General features: G+C 42.7%; 1 protein-coding gene across 3 annotated transcripts in view; it reads right to left on the bottom strand.

Moving 5' to 3' along the window:
* Window positions 1–26,525, bottom strand: part of LOC129698895 (fibronectin-like) — a 104,378-nt gene that overhangs the window by 52,911 nt on the left and 24,942 nt on the right. For all 3 annotated transcript variants that reach the window (XM_055638310.1, XM_055638309.1, XM_055638311.1), the window contains exons 13-22: window positions 19,692–19,804; window positions 16,608–16,776; window positions 15,675–15,815; window positions 10,126–10,251; window positions 9,941–10,030; window positions 9,048–9,242; window positions 4,347–4,619; window positions 1,742–2,005; window positions 996–1,090; window positions 84–252 (exon numbers count right to left, since the gene is read on the bottom strand). In XM_055638310.1, the coding sequence (XP_055494285.1) occupies window positions 84–252; window positions 996–1,090; window positions 1,742–2,005; window positions 4,347–4,619; window positions 9,048–9,242; window positions 9,941–10,030; window positions 10,126–10,251; window positions 15,675–15,815; window positions 16,608–16,776; window positions 19,692–19,804 (1,635 nt within the window). The remainder of the gene's footprint in view (window positions 1–83; window positions 253–995; window positions 1,091–1,741; window positions 2,006–4,346; window positions 4,620–9,047; window positions 9,243–9,940; window positions 10,031–10,125; window positions 10,252–15,674; window positions 15,816–16,607; window positions 16,777–19,691; window positions 19,805–26,525) is intronic.

Genomic DNA, 26,525 nt, shown 5'->3' on the forward strand with positions numbered 1-26,525 from the left:
AAGTCTAACTGTAATTACCCCATGAGCTCAAGAAGATTATCTCCCACACTTGTTTTAGAGTTGCCGCGATCAGAGAGACTTACTTGTTACAACCTTCTTGACAATGGGACTCCCCTGTTCCTCGTCATCCACAACTGCTGTAATGGATACAGTATAATCTTTCCCAGGGGTCATGCCAGTGATGAGGATATTCCCATTGTCTGAGATTACTTCACGAGGACTTTCTCCACCTTGGGAGGGCCGGACATTAACCTTTAAGAATAAAATTAGTCGGTGAATAAAAATTGTGCAATGACTGTTAGGTCCACGGTGTTTGTGCTGTTTATTCATTTGGGTCCACTCGTAAAAACCCTGATATTCAATAAAATTCCATTGTGAAAGTTATTATTGAATCTCTTCAAATTATACTTTGAAGCTGTGTTGCAGACCATAACTCCTGGCTGTGTAAACATGTACAACTACAAAACTACAACAGAGCATCAATTCTGCACAAGAATAGCCAATTCCTTTCCCTTATGACACTGAATCTATGTCGGCACACAGGGAAACACATTCCCCACTGATTTTCCCTGCAACCTATCTTCCCCACATTCCCATCAACTTCCCCCAAATTCTATCATTGGGGCAATTTATCATTGGTGGCCATTTACCCTCCCAACCCACACATCATTGGCACAGGAAAATAGAGGAAACATGTATTTTTCTTCCAAGCAGAATGTGTACATTCCACAGACAGCATTAGAGATTAGGATTGAACCCATCTCACTAGAGCTATAAGGTAGTAGCACAACTGCTGCTATTCTCTGCCGTCCCTCCAACTGAGAATAGAAAGTGCACCCACTGCAGTGATCCATTGTTCTAAATTCTCTAACACATACATATTTATTTTTGGCCCTTGGTTCTTGCTGTTCCCCCAATTGCAGGAAAGTATTCTCATTTCCACCTGCCCAACCCCCCTTTATCATCAATGAACATATGCGTTTGTTATCATTTACCTTGAATGATACCCTGTGCATTGGCGTCCAAGTAATTCTAATATATGTGTCTGTCACATCAGTGTTGAAGTTAGGTACTGGCCCCAGTGTCTCTACTGTGAAATACAAATAAACTGAATTAAATATACATCTCTGATGGACTTTACTCTGATTTTTTTGAGGTGGGGTGAAGGGCAGATTTATTCATCTCAAATTTTCAGTACCATATTTAGTGTAGCTGAAAATAAAAATAAACCAGGCCTTGCCATTGGCAGTCAGGAACAGCTGTTAGCACTAGTTGGAAGGCAGACTCATCACCCCCACACCTGAGGATTGGGCAACTTCCCATTGAATTGTCTGCCTTGTGTAGTGGGAGGAGATGGCAATATAGCCAGATCCCAGATGTCATGGGAAGGAACAGTGGAAATAGATAGTGGCAGAGCAAACAAAGGCATTTAACCTCCACAGTCTGGTGCTAGTAACCCAGGAAATATCATGAGGAATTATCTTGGAAGATTGCACATTGATTCGTGCTTCTGGGTGGGATGAGCTGCACGATGATTGCAAGCCACTTCCTCTCCTCACCCCACACCCACCTGTGCATATATTAAACTTCGACTAATGTGGATAGATAAGGCTGGCATTGAGCCAAAGGAAGAATGCAAGGGCTTTATCTGTGGCATAGTTGGTGCTGGTGTTTGGTGCCAGGGTAGGGAAGGAAGAGGAGAAATGTTGAGGTTTGGAGACACAAAGGGGTAAGGACTTACAAGTCGTTACAACACCATGAACCCTTGGGCTTTCAATGTTGCCTTGCTTTGCCACAAGAGCAACACTGTACTCGGTCCCGGGCAGCAGTCCGTTCAGCTGATGGCGTGTGATTCTTGGATGGAGTCTGAGAGTTTTGGGTTTATTGTTGATCGTCGGGCTCCAGCTGAGAAAATAGTTAGTAATTTTTGCTCTGGAAGGATTCCAGGTCACCAGCACCGATGAATTTGTGATGCCTACAAAGTCCAGAGTCGGAGCATCAAGTTCTGCATGGGAAGTGAAATACACGTCAAAAATCACGTAATGGAAACAACATACAGAGAGTGGAGGAGCAGACCGTAGTGATCACAGGGGCAATATTTAGATACAGCAACACAACACTCAGGAAATATTCATGCCCTCCAACAATAACCATAACTACCTCAGGCCAACCCAATCCCAGCTGCATTGCAGTATGAGTGTGGTTCTGGTTGTAGGGGGCGTGAAATATAACAGTCAATTTGTGAATGGTACCATCAAAGATGTGATTATGACTACATAACCCATGTCAGTAAAATTGATAACTGTTGGCCAGGACCAGGGAGGTTCTACTGCAGTTGCACAGGGTCTTGGTGAGACCACACCTGGAGTATTGCGTACAGTTTTGGTCTCCTAATCTGAGAAAAGACATTCTTGCCATAGAGGGAGTGCAGAGAAGGTTCACCAGACTGATTCCTGGGATGTCAGGACTTTCATATGAAGAAAGACTGGATAGACTCAGTTTGTACTCGCTAGATTGAGGGGGGATCTTATAGAAACTTACAAAATTCTTAAGGGGTTGGACAGGCTAGATGCAGGAAGATTGTTGGGGAAGTCCAGAACGAGGGGGTCACAGTTTAAGGATAAGGGGGAAATCTTTTAGGACCGAGATGAGGAAAACATTTTTCACACAGAGAGTGGTGAATCTCTGGAATTCTCTGCCACAGAAGGTAGTTGAGGCCAGTTCATTGGCTATATTTAAGAGGGAGCTAGATGTGGCCCTTGTGGCTAAAGGGATCAGGGGGTATGGAGAGAAGGCAGGTACAGGATACCTAGTTGGATGATCAGCCATGATCATATTGAATGGCGAATGGTGCAGGCTCGAAGGGCCGAATGGCCTACTCCTGCACCTATTTTCTATGTTTCTACTAACCCTATTAGGCTTCCATGCCTTCCCCAGATTTTACCATGAAACAATGCCACTAAACCATCCACACAGGCGCACGACTCTAAAGCAAACCGGATGGGAAGGATTGACCAGGCTCGCTCAATAGCAAGCAAACTCTCCTGTAAACAGCTACGCAGCATGGAAACAGGCCTTTCAGCCCACTGCATTCATAGTAACCATCCATTCAACTAATCCTAATTCTGTTTTATTCTCCCCATGTTCTCACCAATTCTCCCCAGATTTTACCATGCATTAGGGGTAATTTACAGTGACCAATTAATCTACCATCTTGCATGTATTTGGGATGTGGGAGTGAACTAGCACACCTGGAAGAAACCCCATACGCAGAGGAAATATTCATGCCCTCCAACAATAACCATCACTAACTCAGGCCAACCCAATCCCAGTTGCATTGCAGTATGAGTGCAAAGGAGCAAAGGAGGTGGGGATTGAACCCAGGTCATTGTAGTTGAGAAGCAGCAGTTCAACTAGTTGCGCTATTATGCTACCTCTGACCTGGGCCATTCCCTTCTGGCCTACATTCATCTTTCAATGAATATGATGAAATCAAGATGACCTGGTCAATATGACAGTGATCCTTATGGGAGTTTGTTGCATGCAGATTGCCTCTGATATATTATGTCCAATATACAAGAATGGTACTGGCCCCAACTGTCTTGTAAAGCTCATCTTGAAATCATGAAAAGCATGCTATAAGTTGTTTTGTTTTTTCTTTGAACACTATTCCCACATGTGTGCAGTCCCAGTTGTAACTCCCTTAGGAGGTTGTTGGTTGATACTGATTAGGATCCCATCATGCTGTGTAGTCTGCTTGCGACAATTCATAATAAGTGTAAAAACTTGGAAATAGTGGAGCCCAGGAGGGTGGGGATGAAGGATCAGCCTGTTGACAGAAGAGGAATGCAATGCTGCAAGTAACAGGTACTCTGAGCCAAGAGAAATAAAGGGGATGTCATTAAAACCAATTGAATGACAAAACAATAGTAATTTATTTAACTGGAATTGATTAACTGGAATCCTGTTTAGGGCAGTAAGGGGGAATGAAGCCTCTCTCCATGCACTGAATGAGCTTTTCCTATATTTAAGGCCATGCGCAAGGTAAATTTGTTCGTATTTTTCTTTTTTGTTCTCTCTTGCTGGCACATGGCACATTGGAATTGACACCTCTTTTTTTCTGCAGTTTGAGGGAACCGCGGCGTTTGCATTGGAGATGCCACATAACTGAGGCTGGGAACCTGCCTGAACCCAATCCAGTGACGGCGCTAACCTGTGCATCTCCAAGACCAGTAGCAGCAGAACTCCACTGGGGTGATTCTAGGGTTTCATCTACACCCAACTTAATTGGTGACAGAGACCATTGTAAGAGGTTCCTGGCCTGACCTTGCATTGCTCAGACTTACTGGTGGCTTGCTCCCCGATTAGCGGGCTGCTCTTTCTCCCACCGTCCATTGCGTACACACGAAAGCGATAAATAGACCCCGGCTCCAGGTTGGTGATCTCAACGTAGGTGCTCTTAGAAATAGGCAGGGAGATGACTGGCCGGCCTCGGTCGCTGATCTGTTGGACTGTGACCAGGTAGTTTGGTTTCTTGCCGATTGGTGGTGTCCATGAGACAGTAAACGTGCTGTCAGTGATGTCACTGAAATGCATTTTTGTAGGAGGCTTCATGATATCTGGAAGAAACAATGGATATGAGCAAGGTAGGATCACAGCAACATTACCCTCCTTGTCTCATCCTCCTCCCATTCCCAAAACCTGAGCATTGGCATCTAGGCTGCAGCACTGATCATGCGAAGTGGACAGTTCAGAACTAAAACTAAAGGAAGGCTGATTGAAGGAGACCTTTTATGGCAGGGATTGTGAAAGATGTTTGTCCCAAGTATCAACATCTCATCTGTCAATCCTCAAGGTAATCAACAGTTCCCCTCAAGATCTTATTATCTGATCAAAGATTCTCTGTGGAATCCTGTTTGCAGACAGACCCCCTTTCTCCTTAACAATCTCCCTTGGAAGCCTGACAGGAAACCCGTAATATCATTAGGTCAATTATGGACAGATTGATTCAGTCTGACGCAGGGTTGGCTGGAAATGTTATATTCAAATATTATAAGCCAATAATTTAGGATGATTTTAGTAGTTACCCAGGGCACAGCATGAATTCCTTCATGGTCTGAACGGCATTTAGGGTGGTGTTGACCCCCCCCCCCCCCCTTATCCCCCTCTAGATAAGTTTCAAGAGACCTCTCCGCCACTGCTAACGCATCCAGCTGCTCTCTGTCCACTGATGGGCTCCAACAACAACTTCTGGACCTCAGTTCTGTCAATTAACCTTCTGCACAGCCACTGTTTCTGGGAAAGCAGGGTTTGTGCAGTTCTTGGTAGTGTCTCAAATGAAAAAAACACTTAAAAAGACGAGAAACAGTCCACATTGGCAGGGTTTTGGAACAGATGCGCAATATTGAACTCTTCAATATTGGCATTTAGATTCGTCTCCCACAGAATTTTCAGCGTGAAACAAAAAGAAACTGCATTTATATAGCACAAGTAACAGTTATAAAACTGTTATTTGTAACTGTCCAGACTTGTAACAGGTTGTAACTGGTTAGTGTGCAGCTGATAGAGCTGCTGTCCTACAACTCCAGCGGGCCAGGCTCAATCCTGATCTCCAATCCAAGGACAAGGACAACTCCAAGGACAACTCCCATCAAGGACAACTCCCATCCTGCGTTTGGACTGTTCGACCTGCTGCCTTCTGGAAGGCGCTATAGGTGCATCAAATCCAGGACAAATAGACTCAGGAACAGTTGTTTTCCGAAAATTATAACTACTCTAAATTCACACATGCACTGACTTCACAGCCCAACACCCGGACTTCCATCTGTATATATGTATATAGCGCCGCAAAATTGTGCACCTATCCCCCCCCCCCCTTCTCCCTTCTGTTTTTGTTTTCTGTTTCTTGTTTTTTGTACTAAATTATATGTATGCACTGAGTACGAGCAGCTTTTAATTTCATTGTACATGTATAGTGACAATAAATGGCATATCTATCTATATCTAATGCTGATTGTCTGAAATTTACCATGATCCGGGCATGATATTCACCTCCAGAAAAGATATAGGTAGTATTGTCTGAGGGTTCAGGAGGCCGGCTAGGCCCCCGGCAGGGTCTAGGGGCAGTGCCCCCTGAAGCTCCTGCACTTTGAATAATTTGAAGTGATTCCCAAGCTTTCTGCTGATAGTTTACATAACCAAAGCTTAGAATTTACCTAACACATAATCAGTAAAATAACCGCCAAAGGGTATATTTCATGAAATAGACAATAGACAATAGATACAGGAGTAGGCCATTCGGCCCATCGAGCCAACACCGCCATTCACTATGATCCGTTTCTGCCTTCACCCCATATTCCTTGACTCTGCTATCTTTAAGAGCTTGATCTAACTGTCTTGAAAGCCTCCAGAGAATTGGTCTCCACTGCATTCTGAGGCAGAGAATTCCAGCTTCACAACTCTCTGTGCGAAAAAGCCTTTCCTCATCTCAGTTACAAATGGTCTACCCCTTATTCATAAACTGTAGCCCCTAGTTCTGGACTCTCCCAGCATTGGGAACATGTTTCCTGCCTCTAGCGTGCCCAAACCCTTAATAATCATATATGTTTCAACAAATTACTTCATACAGCTAAAAATATCTTTACAAAAAATGTTACCTGAAATGTCTCTTTGCCTAGCACTGAGATGAGAATACCTTTTTCACTGAGAGTTGTGAATTTGTGGAATTCTCTGCCACAGAAGGCAGTGGTCTCATCTCCTTCAGAAGCATCTCAGTCTCCCTTCTTGAGCTCAGACACTCACTTCTCCCTACTTTACCTACTCATTTCTCCTCACCTACACCTGGACTAAATCCCTCGCCTCACTAAACCCCTCGCCTTGATGATACCTCACTACCAAACTTCTCCTCACACCTAAATCTCACTTCGACTAAACCGTACCTCACTAAACCCCACCTCCCTCAATTTAACTAAACCTCCCACCTCACGATTAAACCACACCTCACACCTAATCCGCGCCTCCACTATTCGCCGCCTCTCACTCGCTCCTATTGGCAGCTCTTAACATTAGCGGAGCAGCTCCAACCAGGGGGGGGCGGGACCAGGCGCGGAGAGGCGGCGATTATGTGTGAGGTGGAGTTTAGTCGTGAGGTGGGAGGTTTTAGTGACTTTAAGTGGGAGGTGATGTTTAGTCGACGCGAGGTTTCGTAGTGAGTTGTGAGGCAAGTTTTAGGCAAGGCGAGGTTTAGTCTAATCAAGGGGTTTAGTCGAGGTGAAAAAATCTAGGAAAACCTCTAGGAAATTTCTAGGAAAATCAAAAAAATCGGAATTCCGATTTAAATCAGAAGAATGTCACGCATGCAGAATCTCACTGTTTCTTCCAGTTTCCCCCTGGTGCAAAGATGTTCGGATTGGTAGGTTGATTGGCCAGTTTAATTGCCCCTGTTTGTGTGGGTGAGGTGGTAAAATCTAAGAGGGAGTTGATAGGAATGTAGTGAGAATAAAATGGGATCAGTATGAACAGGCATTTTGAAAATGGAGCAGCCTTGAGAGGCAAGTGTCCTTTGGTATTGGTATTTATATTTGAGTAATTATGTGTACCGAAATACAGTGAATCCAGGAAAATCACACTATACAAAAAGGCATCAAGGAGCACAAAATAAAAAATAACCAAGTGTGCAGAATATAGTATTACAGCTACGGAGGAAGTGCAGATGGAACATGATTGGCAATTCTTGCCATTTCAAAGAATGTAGCACCTTGTTAGGTTTAGAAATCTTTTTGATCTGCTGAGACTAGCATTGAGATGCCATTCTTCAGTGCCTAAAGGGCCTGTCCCACCAGCATGCGACTCCATGCCACGTGGTCGCTTGAGCCATACGGCCTTGCGGGGCCGGTCCCACTTCGATCGCCAGAGCCATATGGAGTTATGCGGGACTGGTCCCGACATCGCACGAGGCTCCGAAAAACTGACTGTTCAAAAATTCCGCGCAGCAACGGCCTGTCGGCCTGCAGCCGCATTGAGGCTGTACGCAGCGCCTCGACGGGCGTACGCAGCGTCTCGACGCCGTACGCAGCATCTCGATGATGGCGTCGCCTAGCTCGTGGCGTTGCCCGATGACGTCACCACCCGGCGTGCCGTTGCGTGATGACGTCACCGACCGACGCCGTGCGACGTCCAAATTCAGTTGGCCCGCCTCCTGCCCAGCTGATTGGTGAGTATGATGTCGGGACCAGCCCCGCACAACTCCAGACGGCTCCGCGGTTGGAAGTGGGACCGGCCCCGCGAGGCCGTAAGCCTCAAGCCACCACGTTTGGTCATGCTAGACGCATGCTATCGCATGCTGGTGGGACAGGCTCTTTAAAGATATCACCTTGCTACAAGTGGATTGTGATTTCTCAGTTCGGTAGATCTACAGGGCCAACATACCTGAAAGTAGCACATTGTAGTAGTGTGCACAATACTGATAACTTTGTTCAAGTAAGTTTTGAAGTACACATTTAGTTTCTTCTTTATATTCTTGCACATGTTTTCAGTGAGTTCATACTTGTCAAAAAATACACCGTGAGAAATTGGATGTACTCACGTGGATATGTGTATGGAAACCGTTTTCTAATTGGGTGAAATTTTGAACGAGCCAGTTGGACTCTGTGGCCATTCGTTAAATGTATTCACTATTTTTTTTGACTCTGTGTTGAGAATCAGCTGACTACTGAAATTTTAAGTGAAGAGTAAAGAATTTGGTACCAGTGGATCTTTGTACCAACTGTATGGTTGGGTGCTGCTCCTTTGCTAGGTATAGCCCCAAGACCTTCCTATCTCTATCCAAGATCCTCCACTGTTCCTCCAGAGTTTAGAAATTAGCAGAAATTGACACTTTGCAGGACTCCCAGCCTGCAGAGCCTTGAGATTAGCTTCAGCGACCATCTTTCCATAATTTGGTTTTCCCCAAATCAGTTCCTTCTCTTTATCTATCTCTCTGCAAACAGCCTGTGCTCTAGACATTCATCTCTGCCTTGCCCCAACCCGGATGGACGAGTGCTTTGTACCTGCGATTGGATTACCCGTTGTAGAATGCAGGATGACCAGAGGGGCACTCTCCTGGCTCTCTTCCACGGAGTAGATGTTGATAATATACTTGGTGCCAGGGTTGAGGTCAGTAAGGGTCAGATTGGTGGTGGTACTAGGCAGATTGATCTCGGTGCTGGCCCCTTCCATAGAGGGTGTGTACACCACCCGGTAACCTGCAGAGAAGCCCAGATAAAATGTTAACCATGCCATTAGTCATGCACCACCTTCTTCATACTATTGTTGTAAGCGACCAACAATGCTTAGCGCTATCACTTGCTGTTTATCTCCAATCCCCTCCTCCCTCTGTCACCGGAAATTAATATTTTCGCTCCTTCCCAAAAGATGCTTGACCGGATGAGTATTTTAAGCAGTTTCTGCTTTTCATTTTAGATTTCCACCATCTTTGGTTGGCCCCATGTCCACCCCAGCTGGTTAGTCTCTACCATTCTGTAACCTCTCCTCCTAGAAGGTAGTCATTGTTCAAATGACCTACAAGCCAGTCACAGGTTATTAAACAGCAATAGATATGTTACTAAATATCAATCAATGAGCAACCACTTAGGTCTTTGTGACATGCTGGTAGTTCTCAATTGGTCTCTTAATTAAGTTGTATCTCTCTATAAAACTTGAACTTACATTAATAAGAAAGTACTGTTTTTGAAACGTTTTAGCACTTTGTTGGTGCAGTGGTTAAGTTATTGAGACGAGTAACCCAGAAAACCGTGTGTGTGTATGTGTATGTATGCGTCCAATCTGGTGACAGCTATCATGGTGGGATTTGAGGCCCATGTAATTTTGGTCCTTTTTATCTCAGAATGCTTGTCCTGATATGATGCTTGTTGTGTCAACCAAAGCACAAGGCTCAAGGTACCTGAGATGGGGGCTTGAGGTTTGGACCAACTGATAGTGATTGAGGTATCTTCCGCCATGTTCACTTTGGGGCTAGTGGGAGCATCAGGTGCTGCAAGGAAAGGCAGAAGATTATTGAACAAATCTAGAAATATTACGGGTTGTGCAAAAGAACTGCCCGTGAGATGTCCCCACTTAGTAACCAACCTGTTTTGGGCATCGTTGTTAGAATCACATTTTCTCCTTCTGATGAAATTTCAATAACATTCACAGTGTATCTGCGCCCAGGCAGCAGGTTGGGAATGGTAAAACTTGAGGCCGTCTTTGGAGCATCTGAATATAGAAAGAGTAAGATTGTTAAAGTAAGAAAGATACATTTTACGATTGCCCGATAAATGTGCCTCCATAGTCCACCTAAGGCCTCTCATGTCTGATTGTTATTCTGATATATTTTAGAATGCTTAGACACTTGCTGACTCACACTGGCTCCCACTCCAGCAGCAGCTCCAGTATAAAGCTCTCATTCACATTTTCAACTCGCTGTGTCCTCTTTCTCCTCCATCTGCAACATTCTCAATGCCTCTCAACCATCCAACATCTCAGTGCTTCTAAAATGTTCATCTCTTACTCATCCCAGATTATTTCCTTCAGCTACAAGGATCATGACTTCAAAAATCCCCTCCCTAAACCTCTCTTGACCATCAGTCCTAATACCCCACTGCATCAACTTTAGTCTGTGTTAAGGGAGCACTATTGAAACTAATTGTTGTGCTGCCAATTAGACCAGCCTTCTGCCTGAACAGCATTCCCAAACCATCCCACACAAGGCCAACAACTAGCTGAAATCTTTTTTTTTTTTTCCTAGGTGTTTCAGGGTAAATGTTGGCCAGATATTGGGTGAATGTTGCCCTGGACATTGGGCGAAGAGTTTGTTGGTATGCTGACAACTCATATTGCCAGAACAAGCTTGGTCAATGTCAAAAGAGATAGGTCATTAATAACAGTGGCTACCTGCGTGTTGTTTGGAGTCAAGGAGTTATGCAACACAGATATGGGCCCATCGGCTCAACTCATCTATACTGACAGAGTTGTCTAACTGAGCTAGTCCCGTTTGCCTGTGCCTGATCCATTTCCCTCCAAACTTTCCTTTTGTACTTGCCTCAACTATTTCCTCTGGCAGCTCATTGCATGCACTCACCACCCAAGGTGCAAAAAAGTTGCCCGTCAGGTTCTTTACAAATCTTTCCCGCTCACCTTGAATTAATGCCCTCTAGTTTTATTCCCATTACCTGGGGAATACACTAGCTATTCACCTTTATATCGGGTGACATGAACAAATGTAGAATCATGCTCCACTGCAGTGAACAAATATAGAATTTCTGACTCCTGCTTCCAAAGTAATACTAGAAGATGTCAAACATTGTCAGAGCCGCCACCTTTCACAGATTTTAACAGTGAAGCATTAAAGCGAGGCACTATCTGCTTTCTCAGGTGGGTGTAAAAGATGTCAGCGTAGAGAATGGAAGTTCCCACTGATGCCAACAAATGTTTAACCCTCAACCATCATTACTACAATACACTTTGGTCATTACCACTGCTTGCCATGGGCTTAATAGATCCTCTATCTTAGTTTAGTTTAGATATACAGCATAGAAAAAGGACCACATAGTCCATGTGGCAATATATCACCCAAAGGGGTGAATCACACTAGTTCTATGTTATCCCTCTTTTGCATTCACTTGATACACATTAGGGGCAATTTTAGAGGTGATTTAACCTACAAACCCGCATGTCTTTCGGATACGGGTGGAAATCGGAGCACCTGGAGGAAATGCATGCGTTCACATGGTGAACGTGCAAATTCCAGACTGTGACCAAGATCCGGATCGAACTCTGGCCAATAAGTCAGCAGCTCTACCAGCTGCAGCACTGTATTACCCTTGTGACAACACCGATTACACTCCAGTTATATTTCCCGATTAGATGTGTCCTGCAACAAGAATATATGTTCAGGTTTTAGTCTCCCCTTGGCCTCATACCTTTCTGAAAGTCTGTCCCGTGATAAGGTTCATTCAGCTATCAGCTCAACATAGAAACATAGAAAATAGGTGCAGGAGTAGGCCATTCAGCCCTTCGAGCCTGCACCACCATTCAATATGATCATGGATGATCATCCAACTCAGTATCCTGTACCTGCCTTCTCTCCATACACAGATACCTTTAGCCACAAGTGCCACATCTAATTCCCTCTTAAATATAGCCAATGCACTGGCCTCAACTACCTTCTGTGGCAGAGAATTCCAGAGATTCACCACTCTCTGTGTGAAAAATGTTTTTCTCATCTCAGTCCTAAAAGATTTCTCCCTTATCCTTAAACTGTGATCCATTGCTCTGAACTTCCCCAACATCGGGAACAATCTTCCTGCATTTAGCCTGTCCAACCCCTTATGAATTTTGTAAGTTTCTATAAGATCTCCCCTCAATCTTATAAATTCTAGCGAGTACAAGCCGAGTCTATCCAGTCTTTCTTCATATGAATGTCCTGACATACCAGGAATCAGTCTGGTGAACATTCTCTGTACTACCTCTATGGCAAGAATGTCCTTCCTCAGATTAGGAGACCAAAACTGTACGCAATACTCCAGGTGTGGTCTCACCAAGACCCTGTACACCTGCAGTAGAACCTCCCTGCTCCAATACTCAAATCCTGTTGCTATGAATGCTAATATACCATTCGCTTTCTTCACTGTCTGCTGCACCTGCATGCCTACTTTCAATGACGGGTGTACCATGACACCCAGGTCTCGTTGCATCTCCCCTTTTCCTAATCGGCCACCATTCAGATAATAATCTACTTTCCTGTTTTTGCCACCAAAGTGGATAACCTCACATTTATCCACATTATACTGCATCTGCCGTGCATTTGCCCACTCACCCAACCTATTCAAGTCACCTTGCAGCCTCCTAGCATCCTCCTCACAGCTAACACTGCCTCCCAGCTTCGTGTCATCCGCAAACTTGGAGATGTTGCATTCAATTCCCTCATCCAGATAATTCATATATCTTGTAAATAGCTGGGGTCCCAGCACTGAGCCTTGGGGTACCTGCCTGAGTCACTGCCTGCCATTCTGAAAAGGACCCGTTTACTCCTACTCTTTCCTTCCCGTCTGCCAGCCAGTTCTCTATCCACATCAATACTGAACCCCTAATACCGTGTGCTTTATGTTTGCATACTAATCTCTTATGTGGGACCTTGTCGAAAGCCTTCTGAAAGTCCAGATATAACACAACTACTGGTTCTCCCTTATCCACTCTACCAGTTACATCCTCGAAAAATTCTATAAGATTCGTCAGACATGATTTACCTTTCATAAATCCATGCTGACTTTGTCCAATGATTTCACCACTTTCCAAATGTGCTGCTATCCCATCTTTAATAAAAGACTAGCAGTTTCCCCACTACCGATGTTAGACTAACTGGTCTAAATTCCCCGTTTTCTTACTCCCTCCATTTTTAAAATGTGGGGTTACATTAGCTACCCTCCAATCCTCAGGAACTACTTCAGAATCTAAAGAGTTTTGAAAAATTATCACTAATGCATCCACTATTTCTGGGGCTACTTCCTTAAGTACTCTGGGATGCAGCCTATCTGGCCCTGGGGATTTATCGGCCTTTAATCCATTCAATTTACCTAACACCACTTCCCGGCTAACCTGGATTTCACTCAGTTCCTCCATCTCATTTGACCCCCGGTCGCCTGCTATTTCCGGCAGATTATTAATGTCTTCCTTAGTGAAGACAGTAGTTATTCAATTGGTCTGCCATGTCCTTGTTCCCCATAATCAATTCATCTGTTTCTGACTGCAAGGGACCTAATTTTAACTAATCTTTTTCTCTTCACATATCTATAAAAACTTTTGCAGTCAGTTTTTATGTTCCCTGCCAGTTCTTTCACAATTTATTTTCCCTTTCTTGATTAAGCCCTTTGTCCTCCTCTTCTGGGCTCTGAATTTCTCCCAGTCCTCTGGTAGGCTGCTTTTTCTGGCTAATTTGTATGCTTCATCTTTTGTTTTGATACTAACCTTGATTTCCCTTGTTATCCACGGATGCACTACCTTCCCCGATTTATTCTTTTGCCAAACTGGGATGAACAATTGTTGTAGTTCATCCATGCAGTCTTTAAATGTCTTCCATTGCATATCCACCGTCAACCCTTTAAGAATCAATTGCCTGTCTATCTTGGCCAATTCACGTCTCATACCCTCAAAGTTACCTTTCTTTAAGATCAGAACCCTTGTTTCTGAATTAACTATGCCACCCTCCATCCTTATGAAGAACTCGACCATATTATGGTCACTATTGCCCAAGGGGCCACGCACAACAAGACTGCTAACTAACCCTTCCTCATTACTCAATCCCCAGTCTAGAATAGCGTACTCTCTCGTTGGTTCCTCTACATGTTGGTTTAGAAAACTATCCCGCATACATTCCAAGAAATCCTCTTCCTCAGCACTCCTGCCAATTTGATTCACCCAATCTATATGTAGACTGAAGTCACCCAGTATAACCGTTTTACCTTTGTTGCACGCATTTCTAATTTCCTGTTTAATGCCATCCCCAACTCCACTACTACTGTTAGGTGGCCTGTACACAACTCCCACTAGCGTTTTCTGCCCCTTAGTATTTCGCAGCTCTACCCATATCGATTCCACATCCTCCAAGCTAATGTCCTTCCTTTCTATTGCGTTAATCTCCTCTCTAACCAGCAATGCTACCCCACCTCCTTTTCCTTCTGTCTATCCCTCCTGAATATTGAATATCCCTGGATGTTCAGCTCCCAGCCTTGGTCACCCTGGAGCCATGTCTCCGTGATCCCAACTATATCATAGTCATTAATAGCTATCTGCACATTGCAACTATTGCAAAATTTGTACCTCGATCCAATTCCAACAGGCAAGCTCCTCCCTACACCAAGCAGGTTGTCTCTTGACCTTGTTGCAAAGGTCACTGAAGGTCCAATGCTCAAACAGATATAGTGTGAGTGTTTGCCTTTTGTGTGACGTGTGATGATTATGCTCCAATTTATTTCAGTCCCACATACCCTTATCCTCCATTATGCAGGTTCCGCACTACCCCACCCCTCCAATTAAAGAGAAAGAGACTTCCCAGTCCACAGGTCTTCAGAAGCTTGGAGAAGCATCATTCAGGGCCATTAGGGAAGGTTGGAAAGAACTGAGTTTGGGGAAGTTGGGAGGGGGGGCAAACAGGTTCACAAAGAATATTTCCTGGTCCAAGAAGACATTCAGGAGGTGGCTCAAAAGGTTCACCTAGTAGCGGCGTTGCCTCACAGGTCTAGCGATCTGGGCACAAACCTGTTCCTGAATGCTATCTGTGGAGCTTGCCTGTTCTCCCTGTAACCACATGGGTTTTCCCTGGGAGCTCCAGTTTCCTCCCACACCCCAAAGATGTAGTGATTAATAGAATAACTGTCCACAGTAAATTGCTCTTACTCGAGTGGTAAAATTTGGAGAGAGTGGGAGTTAATGGGAAAATGGGAATAATATCAAAGTAGATTGGTGTAAGAATCTGGTGGGTTGCAGAGCCTTTCTATGCTGTATAAATCTGACTAAATTCCATCTCAGTGACCTAAAATAAACCGAGGAGAGTGCTCAAGATGGTCACCCGGTAGCTTCATTTGGTGCGAGCTCACGCGTACGACAAGCTAGGAAGGGACAGTTGCCAGAGGAGGGCTTACATAGGTACTGGGGCTCCGCGCCATCCTCGCTGAGCGTGTACTTGATCTTGTAGCCCGACGCCGTGTTGGAGGCAGACGACCAGGACACCACAAAACTGTTGGAAGTGACTTCAGCGATGGACTCAGGTCTCGGGACTGGAGCTGTTGAGCGGGAAAAACACTTGGTGACAATACCAATAGCAGATTTGGAATTACAAATGTGGGTTAGCTTTATGAGGCCAGGTTTCAGGGAACAGGCTTGCATTCTCCCGATTATGAAAGGTGAACTGAGTTGAAAAAAAAAACTGTAGGTGCAAAATACTTAAAAAACACGCAGCATGTCAGACTGCATCTGTTAAAAAAGAAACAAAATTAATTATTTAGGTCAGAAACCCTTTGTCAGAATGGAGACAGAGAGAAAGGGATTCTGTTTCAGATTAAATTCAAGCGTTTAATGAAGGAATGAAATTGATAATTAGGAGACACAACTTTTAAAACGTGAAAAAGACCATTCACAAAGTGGTGTCAGAATCACACAGTAAAGGGAATGGGGATCCTTCCATCTTTCTGCAAAACACTGTCGACGCTGGTAGTCATTTGGAAGTTTCAAGATGGCTGGTTTTGTGGATATTGATGGATATTCAAGAGGTAACTTTATTTAAGAGATCAAATTGGTTGGTCCTATTACTGTGCAAAACCTCCCCACATTGCACCCAATTGAGAGTCAGGGGAGAAGCATTTGCAGGGTAATAATCACAGGTTTGTGGTGAAGGTGAAAGTACTGTAATCACTACATTTCTTGAATCACAGAAAAAATTACTGTCGGTAGCAGGGTCTTTCCTGACAGGTGTGCTACCTCAGTGTACCCATGCTCTGCACCATTGGTAAATGGGCCACCAAAGAAGGCTGGATTAGGGGTCGGAGAAAGAGCCCCCATCTAGATGTTTTACTTACGATGTCCACTCGAGGTTGTGAATCCAAAGTCGGAGACTTGTCTCTGGCCATTGCGCATGATGCTGATCAGCTGGGCCTCATAGGTGATTCCGGGGCGCAGCGAACTAATCGTGTAGGAATGCGTGTGGCCTGGAATGGTCACCGTGCGCCATTGTATCCTTGAGTTTTTCTGCATAGGACACACACATACACACAAACTAACTTAACGGGCAGCAAAAGGAAATTCTAAGTGTGGATATTTGTATATGTAGCTGTGTGTGGTGTGCATGCGCAGATCTGTACATGTGCTGATATAGAACTTACATCCTTATAGATAGAAATGTGCTTATATATATGGGTCCGCGTGTTGCTTGCAGATTATCAACTCGCGGACCCATACACATGCATGCACATCGACTTTTCCATGCAATGTTCTTGGGTCTTTCTGTCCCACCTACCACCAACCCAGATTCCTGTGCCTGTTACGGCCTTAGATTTCAAAAAACTATATTAAAAAATATATTTTTCCAATCTCTGATCTGCTTATTAGCTGTTCGAGCCAAATCACAAACTGTTACAGGCTAATAAACTATTTTAACATTCCTGAGGCTTTATTAAAAACATGTCAAGCAGGAAGCATGCAATCAGGAATCAATTGCCAGCAATCATTTTTGCGCATATTATCGTTATTTTCTCAGTCTGACAACTTTTTCACACAATAAATATTCCTCTGGTTTTCAGCCATCTCTTTAAAACCATCCGACTATTCACTTTGGGATATTGGGTACCTTTTACCTTGCTCAAGAAACCCAAGATCATGCACAAAGCACTTGTGGGGAATGTCATGGTGTTGGGTAGACCACTGAATATTACGGCAGAGTATGAAACCATTTCTCTTGTCAGAGGAAGCACCGGCCTTGTTGAAATCAGATGAGTTTGTAGATGGAGGTGGCAGGGAGAAACCTACATCATGTGATGGTTCAGAATCAGATGGTGGATGATCCAGGAAAATGCAGTAAGGAAATTACAGCCAGGTGCACATTTTGGAAAGGAGTGGGGATTGAGGAAGTTCATGGGGAGGAATGGCTGAGGAGAGGCTGTCTGATTTAAAAGGTAGCACAGGCAACAAAAAAACACTCAAGAGATATGAAATATTTTGGCCATGTACCAAAGGCCTGTCTTGGGTCATAATTTCCAATGTGAAGGAAATGTGTGACAATGTTAGTGTATTGGCCTTGAAAGCTTTAACACATTTGGCTGCTTTCTAGGGCTGTTTTTATGCCAATACTGAGCTGGAAATGACAACCTCTTTATTGACAATGGATTGAGCAATGGAACATTGTACAAGCTCCATAATGTTTTCACCAAGTCACCAAGTCTTTTGCATAGAACCTTTGAGGTCAAAGGGCAGGTCAGCTACAACGTGGTTCAGGAAAGGTGGAAGGAGTAGATTTCTTACAGAGGGTGCTTGGATTCTGGAATATTCAGTCTAAAATAATGGAAGCAGATACTGTCATGGCATGTTAGAAGCATCTTAAATCGCCACAGCAGAGAAAACAATGGACCTAATATGGGTAAATGGGATTAATGCATGTTCAACAGGAATGGCTACTATGATGGGCCACAGGGTCTGTTTCGATGCTGTACGACTCTATGACTATGATCTATGATTCCATGGAATTGCATAAACAGAGCTCTATACGGTTCAAGTTTCTGTCTGTACAATTAGATGGTGAATTATTTCTATTTTCACGCATTCCTAATGTTTCAGGATGTTAGGATATATTCTGGATAGGTCCACCACATAAAATAGTGCTGGACAAACAAGATGAAAGGTGGATCAAAGGGCCAGGGTAGTATATTTTGAACAAAGGGCTTTTTAGGCTCGTAGTTACAAAGCTGTAGAGAGATCCTATAAACTTGTTAGTTCAAATCACACTGTGGTAAAATAAATTCAATGAGTCTGACAATTTGCAGCCTGTTTAAATGACTAAGATCCTGTGGACTCCTGCAAATAAATACTTTGAAAGAGGTACTCGCTCACTAATAAAACTCTGGTCTCCCCCTTTGTAGTTAATCAGGTAAAGAGTGAATGTGCCTTTCACAGCCTCAGAACATCTTCAAGTGATTTGCAGCTGGTAATATGCTTCTGAAGTGATGCCACTATTGAATGCAGCAAGGTCCCACTGATAACAATGTGATATTGAACCAAAGTATTTTAGCATGTTAGTTGAGGGCCAGATATTGTCCAGATCGCCAAAGAAAACACTCCTGAAAACTGTGTAGACACCCAGCCCTCCATTACAAGAGTAACATGTTTCAAAGGCGCCTTTAAAGTTGGTACCTTTGACTGCACAGTACCTTTTTTGAAAACAGGCAGACAGGCATATGAGTTTGGATTATACACACTGACATATTGGTGTGAATCTCAGGCCCACTGCCATGGAAATAAATAAATGAATAAATAAATAAATAACTGCCCGTGCCTTTAGGATAAGGTAAGGTGCCTGGTTCATGTCTTCCTTGCTAATATACATCTGTTGCTTATTTACTGAAGCACGTTACAAGGATGCAATTATTGGCAGTTTTCTCTGGAAAGATTACTTTCCCAGGCTACCACCCTTTTTAAATGACCGTCTCCGCATCAGAAATTTCACACTGGTTAATATGGCATGGAAAGGAATCAGGAATTTCACACCAGCTAACAGGGCGCAGAAAGGGATTAGAAATTTCACACCGGTTAACACCCTATGCAAAGGAAATAATGAGCACATTGCATCGGATTTGTCTGGGGGCACAGCCTTGCAGTCTCCTTGCTTTGAACTGAGAGCAATTCTAACTAGATGCATCAATTTAGTTTGACAACTGTTTTGTCCAAGATTGCAAGAAATTGCAGAGAACTACCTGTTGTACTCATGCGTGATAAGATTCCACTGATGCGTGGTAGGATTTTCCTGGATGCCTCACAAAGCAAACATTTTCATTGTATCTTGATACAGGTAACAATAATAAACCAACACCAATTTCCAGTTCTCCAGTTCAAGGCAATGGAGGATAGCCAAGACTCTCCACTAGCATTAATCACTGATAGAATTGTTTACTTACAGGCCTCCAACGCACAATGTACTGTTTGACTGGAATAGAATGTGGTGGGATCCATTGAACGGGATGGGCATCTGTCATGTTGCTATTTGAGGGTATCACGGTGGTTACAATTCCTGTCGGACAATTTATTCATAATTACTATGGCCCAACATTCACAGGACAGAAAATATGCTTAGATTGCCATAATGTTTGTTTCTTACATTTATCTATTAAACATATGCAGATTTACACATATTTGATTTAAGAGTTATCACAGAAATACATTAATACTTAGATTCATTAAGTTATTTTTCAGTGCAATAAATAGTACATCATCACTGTACAAATGATACACTGAACTAGTGCTTTTACTGTAGACAACAAGGTGCCAGTACGCAAGGTTAATAAACATACTTATTATGTGGGCAGAAAACAAAATAATTACGTTCAACTCTTCAGAGGTGCGTATGGACATAGGTCAACTCCAGTTACGATTTACCATAGTCTATCACGATTTACCAAGTGTAAAAGAGTTGATCTGGGGAAATAATTTCTCCAGTGGCAGAGAGCCTATCCTTAATTTCAAGGATAGGGCATTAAGGGGCAACATCAGGGAGAGAATGTAAATCCGGAAGCCTCTCCCACAAAATGATGTGCTTGATGGCCGACTGACAACTGATTGGCGGATGGACAAACTGATTGAAACCAAGATTTACCAAAGTAAATATGTGAGACAATCATGATTTATCTGGATAAATGAATTCAAGAGCTGAAGGAGCAGATTGACCTCTCCAGTTCCATAGCACGACAGATGCAGATATCAACTTTAGTATTTTTAGCAGGGTGGGAGGGTGGGGTGGGGGGGTTCCAATTCCACTCACCAAGATATTAGGTACTATAATGCAACAATTTCAGTTACTAATTAAGTATCATCGAAATTTTGATGCCCTTACCAAGTTACTCATAACATTTAAAATCAATACCCATCTCAACTAATAATTCACCCAGTAGATGTACACCGATGTCTAAATATTAACCTGGTTGGTACATTCCAATGCAGTTATTAATCTTGTTTAATTACTAATAACAAATGAGTGAAAATGTAAAGTTACATATCTTATCAAGATCAGTATGGTGTCATTACTAATATAATAATAATAATCAACTTTATTTCGGACTCAAGGTCCAGACAAGGGGCAACATTACATAAAAATGCATTGCATATTAAAAAATATCATAAAGTACATATAAAATCTTAGTATATCACTTATAAAAGCATCATAAATTATATATTAAAAGAAAACACAATACATGAATTAAAATCCAGAATAAAAGAATGATCAATGTCCTACAACGAGACACCGATACCAGTGTCTACACAGCTGGGGTTCGTAGTGTGTATTACTAAACTTTATGTTTGACAAGGCCACAATAATTACATTTTTAGAGTCATTTATCCAGCAAATGAATTTATACATACAATTTCTTAGGATAGCTTCTAAAGTACTGACCCCTGCAGTCACAAACATGTTACTAGCACTACACCATCTAGGTTTCCTTAGCAGTGTTCTCATGGCATTTTTATACGACACCTTTAGTCTCTGCAAACTTGTCTTTCCATAGTTCGACCACAGGTGCGCAGTATACAGTGGTGTGCAGTATGCTCTAAATAGCGACATCTTCACCACATCTGCACACACACACACAAACTTACGCAAGAGAATATTTGCCTGTACATACTGCATGCGTCGTTGCCTTTAAATATCCTCATCATCTGTCATTTGTTCTGTAATAAAATGCCCTAGATATTTTACCTTATTACAGACACTAAGATTATTGTCAGACAATTTAAAATCAGGAAATTTTAGACATTTATCCTCTTTGGTTCTACAGATCATAACAACACTCTTCTCTTACAAGCATTATATTTAATATCATGTTCCACACCATACACAGAACATATAGTAAGGAGCTGCTGGAGACCAGCGCTAGATGGATTAAAGACCACAAGATCATCTGCATACATAATATGGTTCACTAAAATATTATCAATCATGCACCCAGTATTACAGGCTTTCAATTGTATGGACAGATCATAAATATAAAGATTAAAAAGGACTGGGGACAAAATTCCCCCTTGTCTAACACCATTGCTAACCCCAAATGGGGCTGAGACCCTATTGCCCCATTTTATTTGCATAGTCTGGTGGGCATACCAGTAAGCCAGAATTCTCACAACGTATTTAGGCACCCCTCTTTGACTCATTTTAACAACCAGCTTTCTGTGATTAACACGGTCAAAGGCTTTGGAAGCATCAATAAAGCACATAAGGATTGAAGAGTGTTTGCCTCTATATTTGTTTACAATCTCCTTTAGGGCATACATGCATAAGTCAGTGCCATGTTTAGCTTTAAAACCAAACTGGTTATCTGTGGAGTTAACAAACTCATTTATTCTATCCAGCAGAACTCTCTCTAAAACTTTTGACAATATTGACAATACTACTCAGTTAGCAATTCATAAATGAATTATTGATGTCTTTCAATTGTGAGACTGTTCAGATTCTAAATTGCTCCGATTACATATATACTAATCCAAGTGCTACATATTGGGCCTATTCATCTTGTTAATATAATCTTGTTACAGAACAGAAATTACTATTTGGTGAATATTGAATGTACGTTTATATGTAACCCATTGTGTCTTTTTTTACATTCATATATAGTAAATAACATTGCTAACATTTGATAACTTTCCCTAATTGCCCCAGAGTTGGTAATGAATGGCGAGCTGTCTTTTGAATTACTGGAGTCCAAAATTCCCATGACGTTGGAAAAGGAGAAAATAAAATATTTCATCAATCTCCTGTCTTGCTCCTTTTTAATTATGTCATGGGAGCCACTCAATGCATGACATCTAGCCCCCGCTCTTTTCAGGATTTATATTATACTTATGCAGCACTAATATGGGTTCATTTACTCAACTCTTTCATGCAGGCCTCAAATTCAATTTTCCAACATTCGACCCATATCCCTCCACTCTTTTCTATCCATGTACCTGTCCAAATGCCTTCTGAACATTTAATTTTGCAATGTTGTAGGAATCAGTAATGTAGCTAAAGGGCCTGATTAGACCCTTCTAATGATCACTGCCTGGAATATTAGTTGCCACTGATAATCCAAATTTTAGGCATAGAGTGCATTGTTACCTGAGAACCCCGTAAAAAAAACTGCAATTTTGATCTAGTCGTTACTATGGTAGCTGATAGGTCAGTCATAGTGCAGGAGGTAGCCTAGGCCTCAAATGTATTAACTTGTAGATGTGTTTCAATCTCTTAACCACAATATGTATTAGCCCCAGTATATAATGAACTACATATTTAACACTGAAAACAATAACAGTCTCTAGTGACTCATTCTTTTAACATGAAGTAAGATCAAGACGCAGCACATGGTAGACAATACCAACTAAAGAGAAAATCTAAAATATGGAGACAATCAAGTTGTGCTCTGTGAAAGATAGCGAATGTGCTGGGAACAGGGTAGAAAGGATGGTTTTCGAAACTGGTGAATTAGGAGATGAAGAGCAATGGGCGGGGGGAGATTAAAAATTGGGGAACCAAAAAAAGTTGATGGAAGGTATGTTAACCAATAGGGAAATGACAAACTGTATATAGGTAAAAGGATATTTCTGGGATGTAATTAATCGAAGAATATGAAGAATATGTCAGGATTGATATTCGATAGAAACACTGCAGTGGATAATAAAGTTTATCCAGAGCTCCTGAATATTTATTTTCATTCACACCAGAAACACATGGTAATGCTCTAACATTGTTTCTCAATAGCATTAAATTATCCGGGGGGGGGGGGGGGGGAATCACCAATGTGATATCAGCTCTATTTCAAAGGGTAAGTCATGAAGAGTATAGTTAATAGTTAATGAATGATGTTTGATAAGTTGGTATCCATGTCTACGAATACATTTAAGGGAAATTAGATTGATAACATGGCAATGTAATTACATAACCCCCAGATCACTGAAAAGCAAGTGTTGCCTTCCACAGCAGCGAAAGGGAAATTATGATGGGTTGTAAGTGAACCCTATGAATAAGCTAATGAAGGAGGTTTCAGACATGCAGTTAATTGACCACCGCATTCTGTTAATGCGGCTCAGGAGAGAGAAAGAGGTCTGTAAAGATGGCATCCAATTAAAAATCAAGTTAAGCCCATCCCACTTTCCCGAGTTACTCATGAAATCTCCCGAGTTTTCCCCTTGATTCGAACTCGGGGAATGTCGGTAGCATCGGTGGTGGGGAAGTTACTGGAGTCATTTATAAAAGATGAAATAGCAGCACATTTGGATAGCACTAGCAGGATCAGTCAGAGTCAGCATGGATTTACGAAGGGGAAATCATGCTTGACTAATCTTCTGGAATTGTTTGAGGATGTAACAAGGAAAATGAACAAGGGAGAGCCAGTGGATGTAGTGTACCTGGACTTTCAGAAAGCATTTGATAAGGTCCACATAGGAGATTAGTGGGAAAAATGAGGTCACATGGTATTGGGGAGGGGAAAGTGCTGACATGGATAGAAAATTGGTTGGCAGACAGGAAACAAAAAGTAGGAATTAACGGGTCCCTTTCAGAATGACAGACAGTGACTAGTGGGGTACCGCAAGGCTCGGTGCTGGGACCACAGCTATTTACAATATACGATAATGATTTAGATGAAGGGATTAAAAGTAACATTAGCACATTTGTAGATGACGCAAAGCTGGGTGGCAGTGTGAATTGTGAAGAGGATGCTATGAAGATGCAGGGTGACTTGGACAGGTTGGGTAAGTGGGCAGATGCATGGCAGATGCCGTTTAATGGATAAATGTGAGGTTATCCACTTTGGTAGCAAAAACAGGAAGGCAAATTATTATCTAAATGGTGTCAAGTTGGGAAAAGGGGAAGTACAACGGGATCTGGTGGGTCCTTGTTCATCAGTTAATGAAAGTAAGCGTACAGGTACACTTACTTTCATTGAAGAAAGGCAGTGAAGAAAGCAAATGGCATGTTGGCCTTCATAACAAGAGTTGAGTATAAGAGTAAAGAGGTCCTTCTGCAGTTATACAGGGCCCTAGTGAGACCACAAGTGCAGTTTTAGTCTGCAGTTTTGGTCTCCCAATTTGAGGAAGGACATTCTTGCTATGAGGGAGTGCAGCTTAGGTTCACCAGGTTAATTCCCGGGATGGCGGGACTGTCATATGTTGCTAGAACGGCTGGGCTTGTATTTAGAGGCAGGTAACATGTTCCCATGTTGGGGGTCCAGAACCAGGGGCCACAGTTTAAGAAGAAGGCATAAGCCATTTAGAATAGAGATGAGGAAAAACGTTTTCAAACAAGAGTTGTGAGTCTGTGGAATTCTCTGCCTCAGAGGGTGGTGGAGGCTGGTTCTCTGGATGCTTTCAAGAGAGAGCTAGACAGAGCTCTTAAAAATAACAGAGTGAAGGGATATGGGAAGGAGGATGGAACGGGGTACTGATTGGGGATGATAAGCCATGATCACATTGAATGGTGGTGCTGGCTCGAGGGGCTGAATGGCCTACTCCTGCACCTATTGTCCATTGAACCGCACTCACCAGAGGCTTCACTCAGGAGTGGGTCGCAGCTCCTCAGCTGAGGGGACCTATTCTTGCTCTCTTTGAAGGAGGCGTAGCCTGCCTCATTGAGTGGGCAAATGCGGAGCCATTCCGTAATAAGAGTGGGAACATTTTCTCAGTCAGACTTTGTCGACAGTTGGGGTGGGGGATCTGGGAGAGAGGGAGCTGGCGATGCCACACAGACGGAACAGCTTAATAACGACCCATTAAAATCTGGCTTTCGGCCCTCGGCAACCTCGCTGCGTGCCCGATGCTAATGCAGAACCTCCACAAACCCTTTGAGCTTCGGGTAACACCTGCACAAGGAGCCTCTGCTAACGAGGGCTGGCGAACTGTGCAGGTCAACGTGCACTGGGCGAGATGGCGAGTGAAATGCACGGCAACCACCGCAAACTTGGAACAGCACGGACTCTCCACTTAATCTATCCAATACCAAAGGGCAGGCATTTCATGTCTTATATCGGATTGGTGGTTCCCTCACAGGGCCAACCCTGTACTCAGTTTTCCTCGGAGATTAATCTTTGCCTTAACGGTACATTCACACCACCTGTAGGTAAAGCATCAGCCCACATCACACTGATACAGTCGCTGCCTGCCTCAGATTAAATATATTTTTACACATAAATTATGAATAAAGATAAAAAAATGGTTCAAACCGAAGTAATATTATCTTATTCCAGTAGCAAACACATTGAATGAATATAATAAATTTTAACTTTTTGAATATCTCGTAATTGAAGATTAATGAACTGAACTAGAACTGGGACTGTGTAAGTAGTGTGTGAACAGCAGAACAAGAAAGGAAGCTATTGAGTTGACAGAATTCCAGATTAGTTACTTGGTAGAATAGTTAACAATTTATACACAGTTTATACAGCGTTGCATTCGCTTTTTTTTTAAATCCCGATTGACATTTGACAAATCCCATGATTCCTTGCATTTATCCAAATACCAAACTCGTTTATTGACTCACTGTGTTACACTTGTCAAAACCACCAAAGCAGCCACAGGAAAGAAAACCAGAGATTTAGGAAAGTCGCAGAACTTCCTTACAACATGAAACACAATCAACAGATCTAACAAGTGAAAGATTGCCTGAAAGATGATGTCACTAAAGTTAGTTGTGGTGCTACAAACTACCAGTGACCTTAATAATCTTTAACAGGTGAATCCCATTTGAAGCGGCTGAGAATAAGAAAGAAAAG

Source organism: Leucoraja erinacea, chromosome 7, assembly GCF_028641065.1.
Source record: "Leucoraja erinacea ecotype New England chromosome 7, Leri_hhj_1, whole genome shotgun sequence".
Taxonomy (NCBI): domain Eukaryota; kingdom Metazoa; phylum Chordata; class Chondrichthyes; order Rajiformes; family Rajidae; genus Leucoraja; species Leucoraja erinaceus.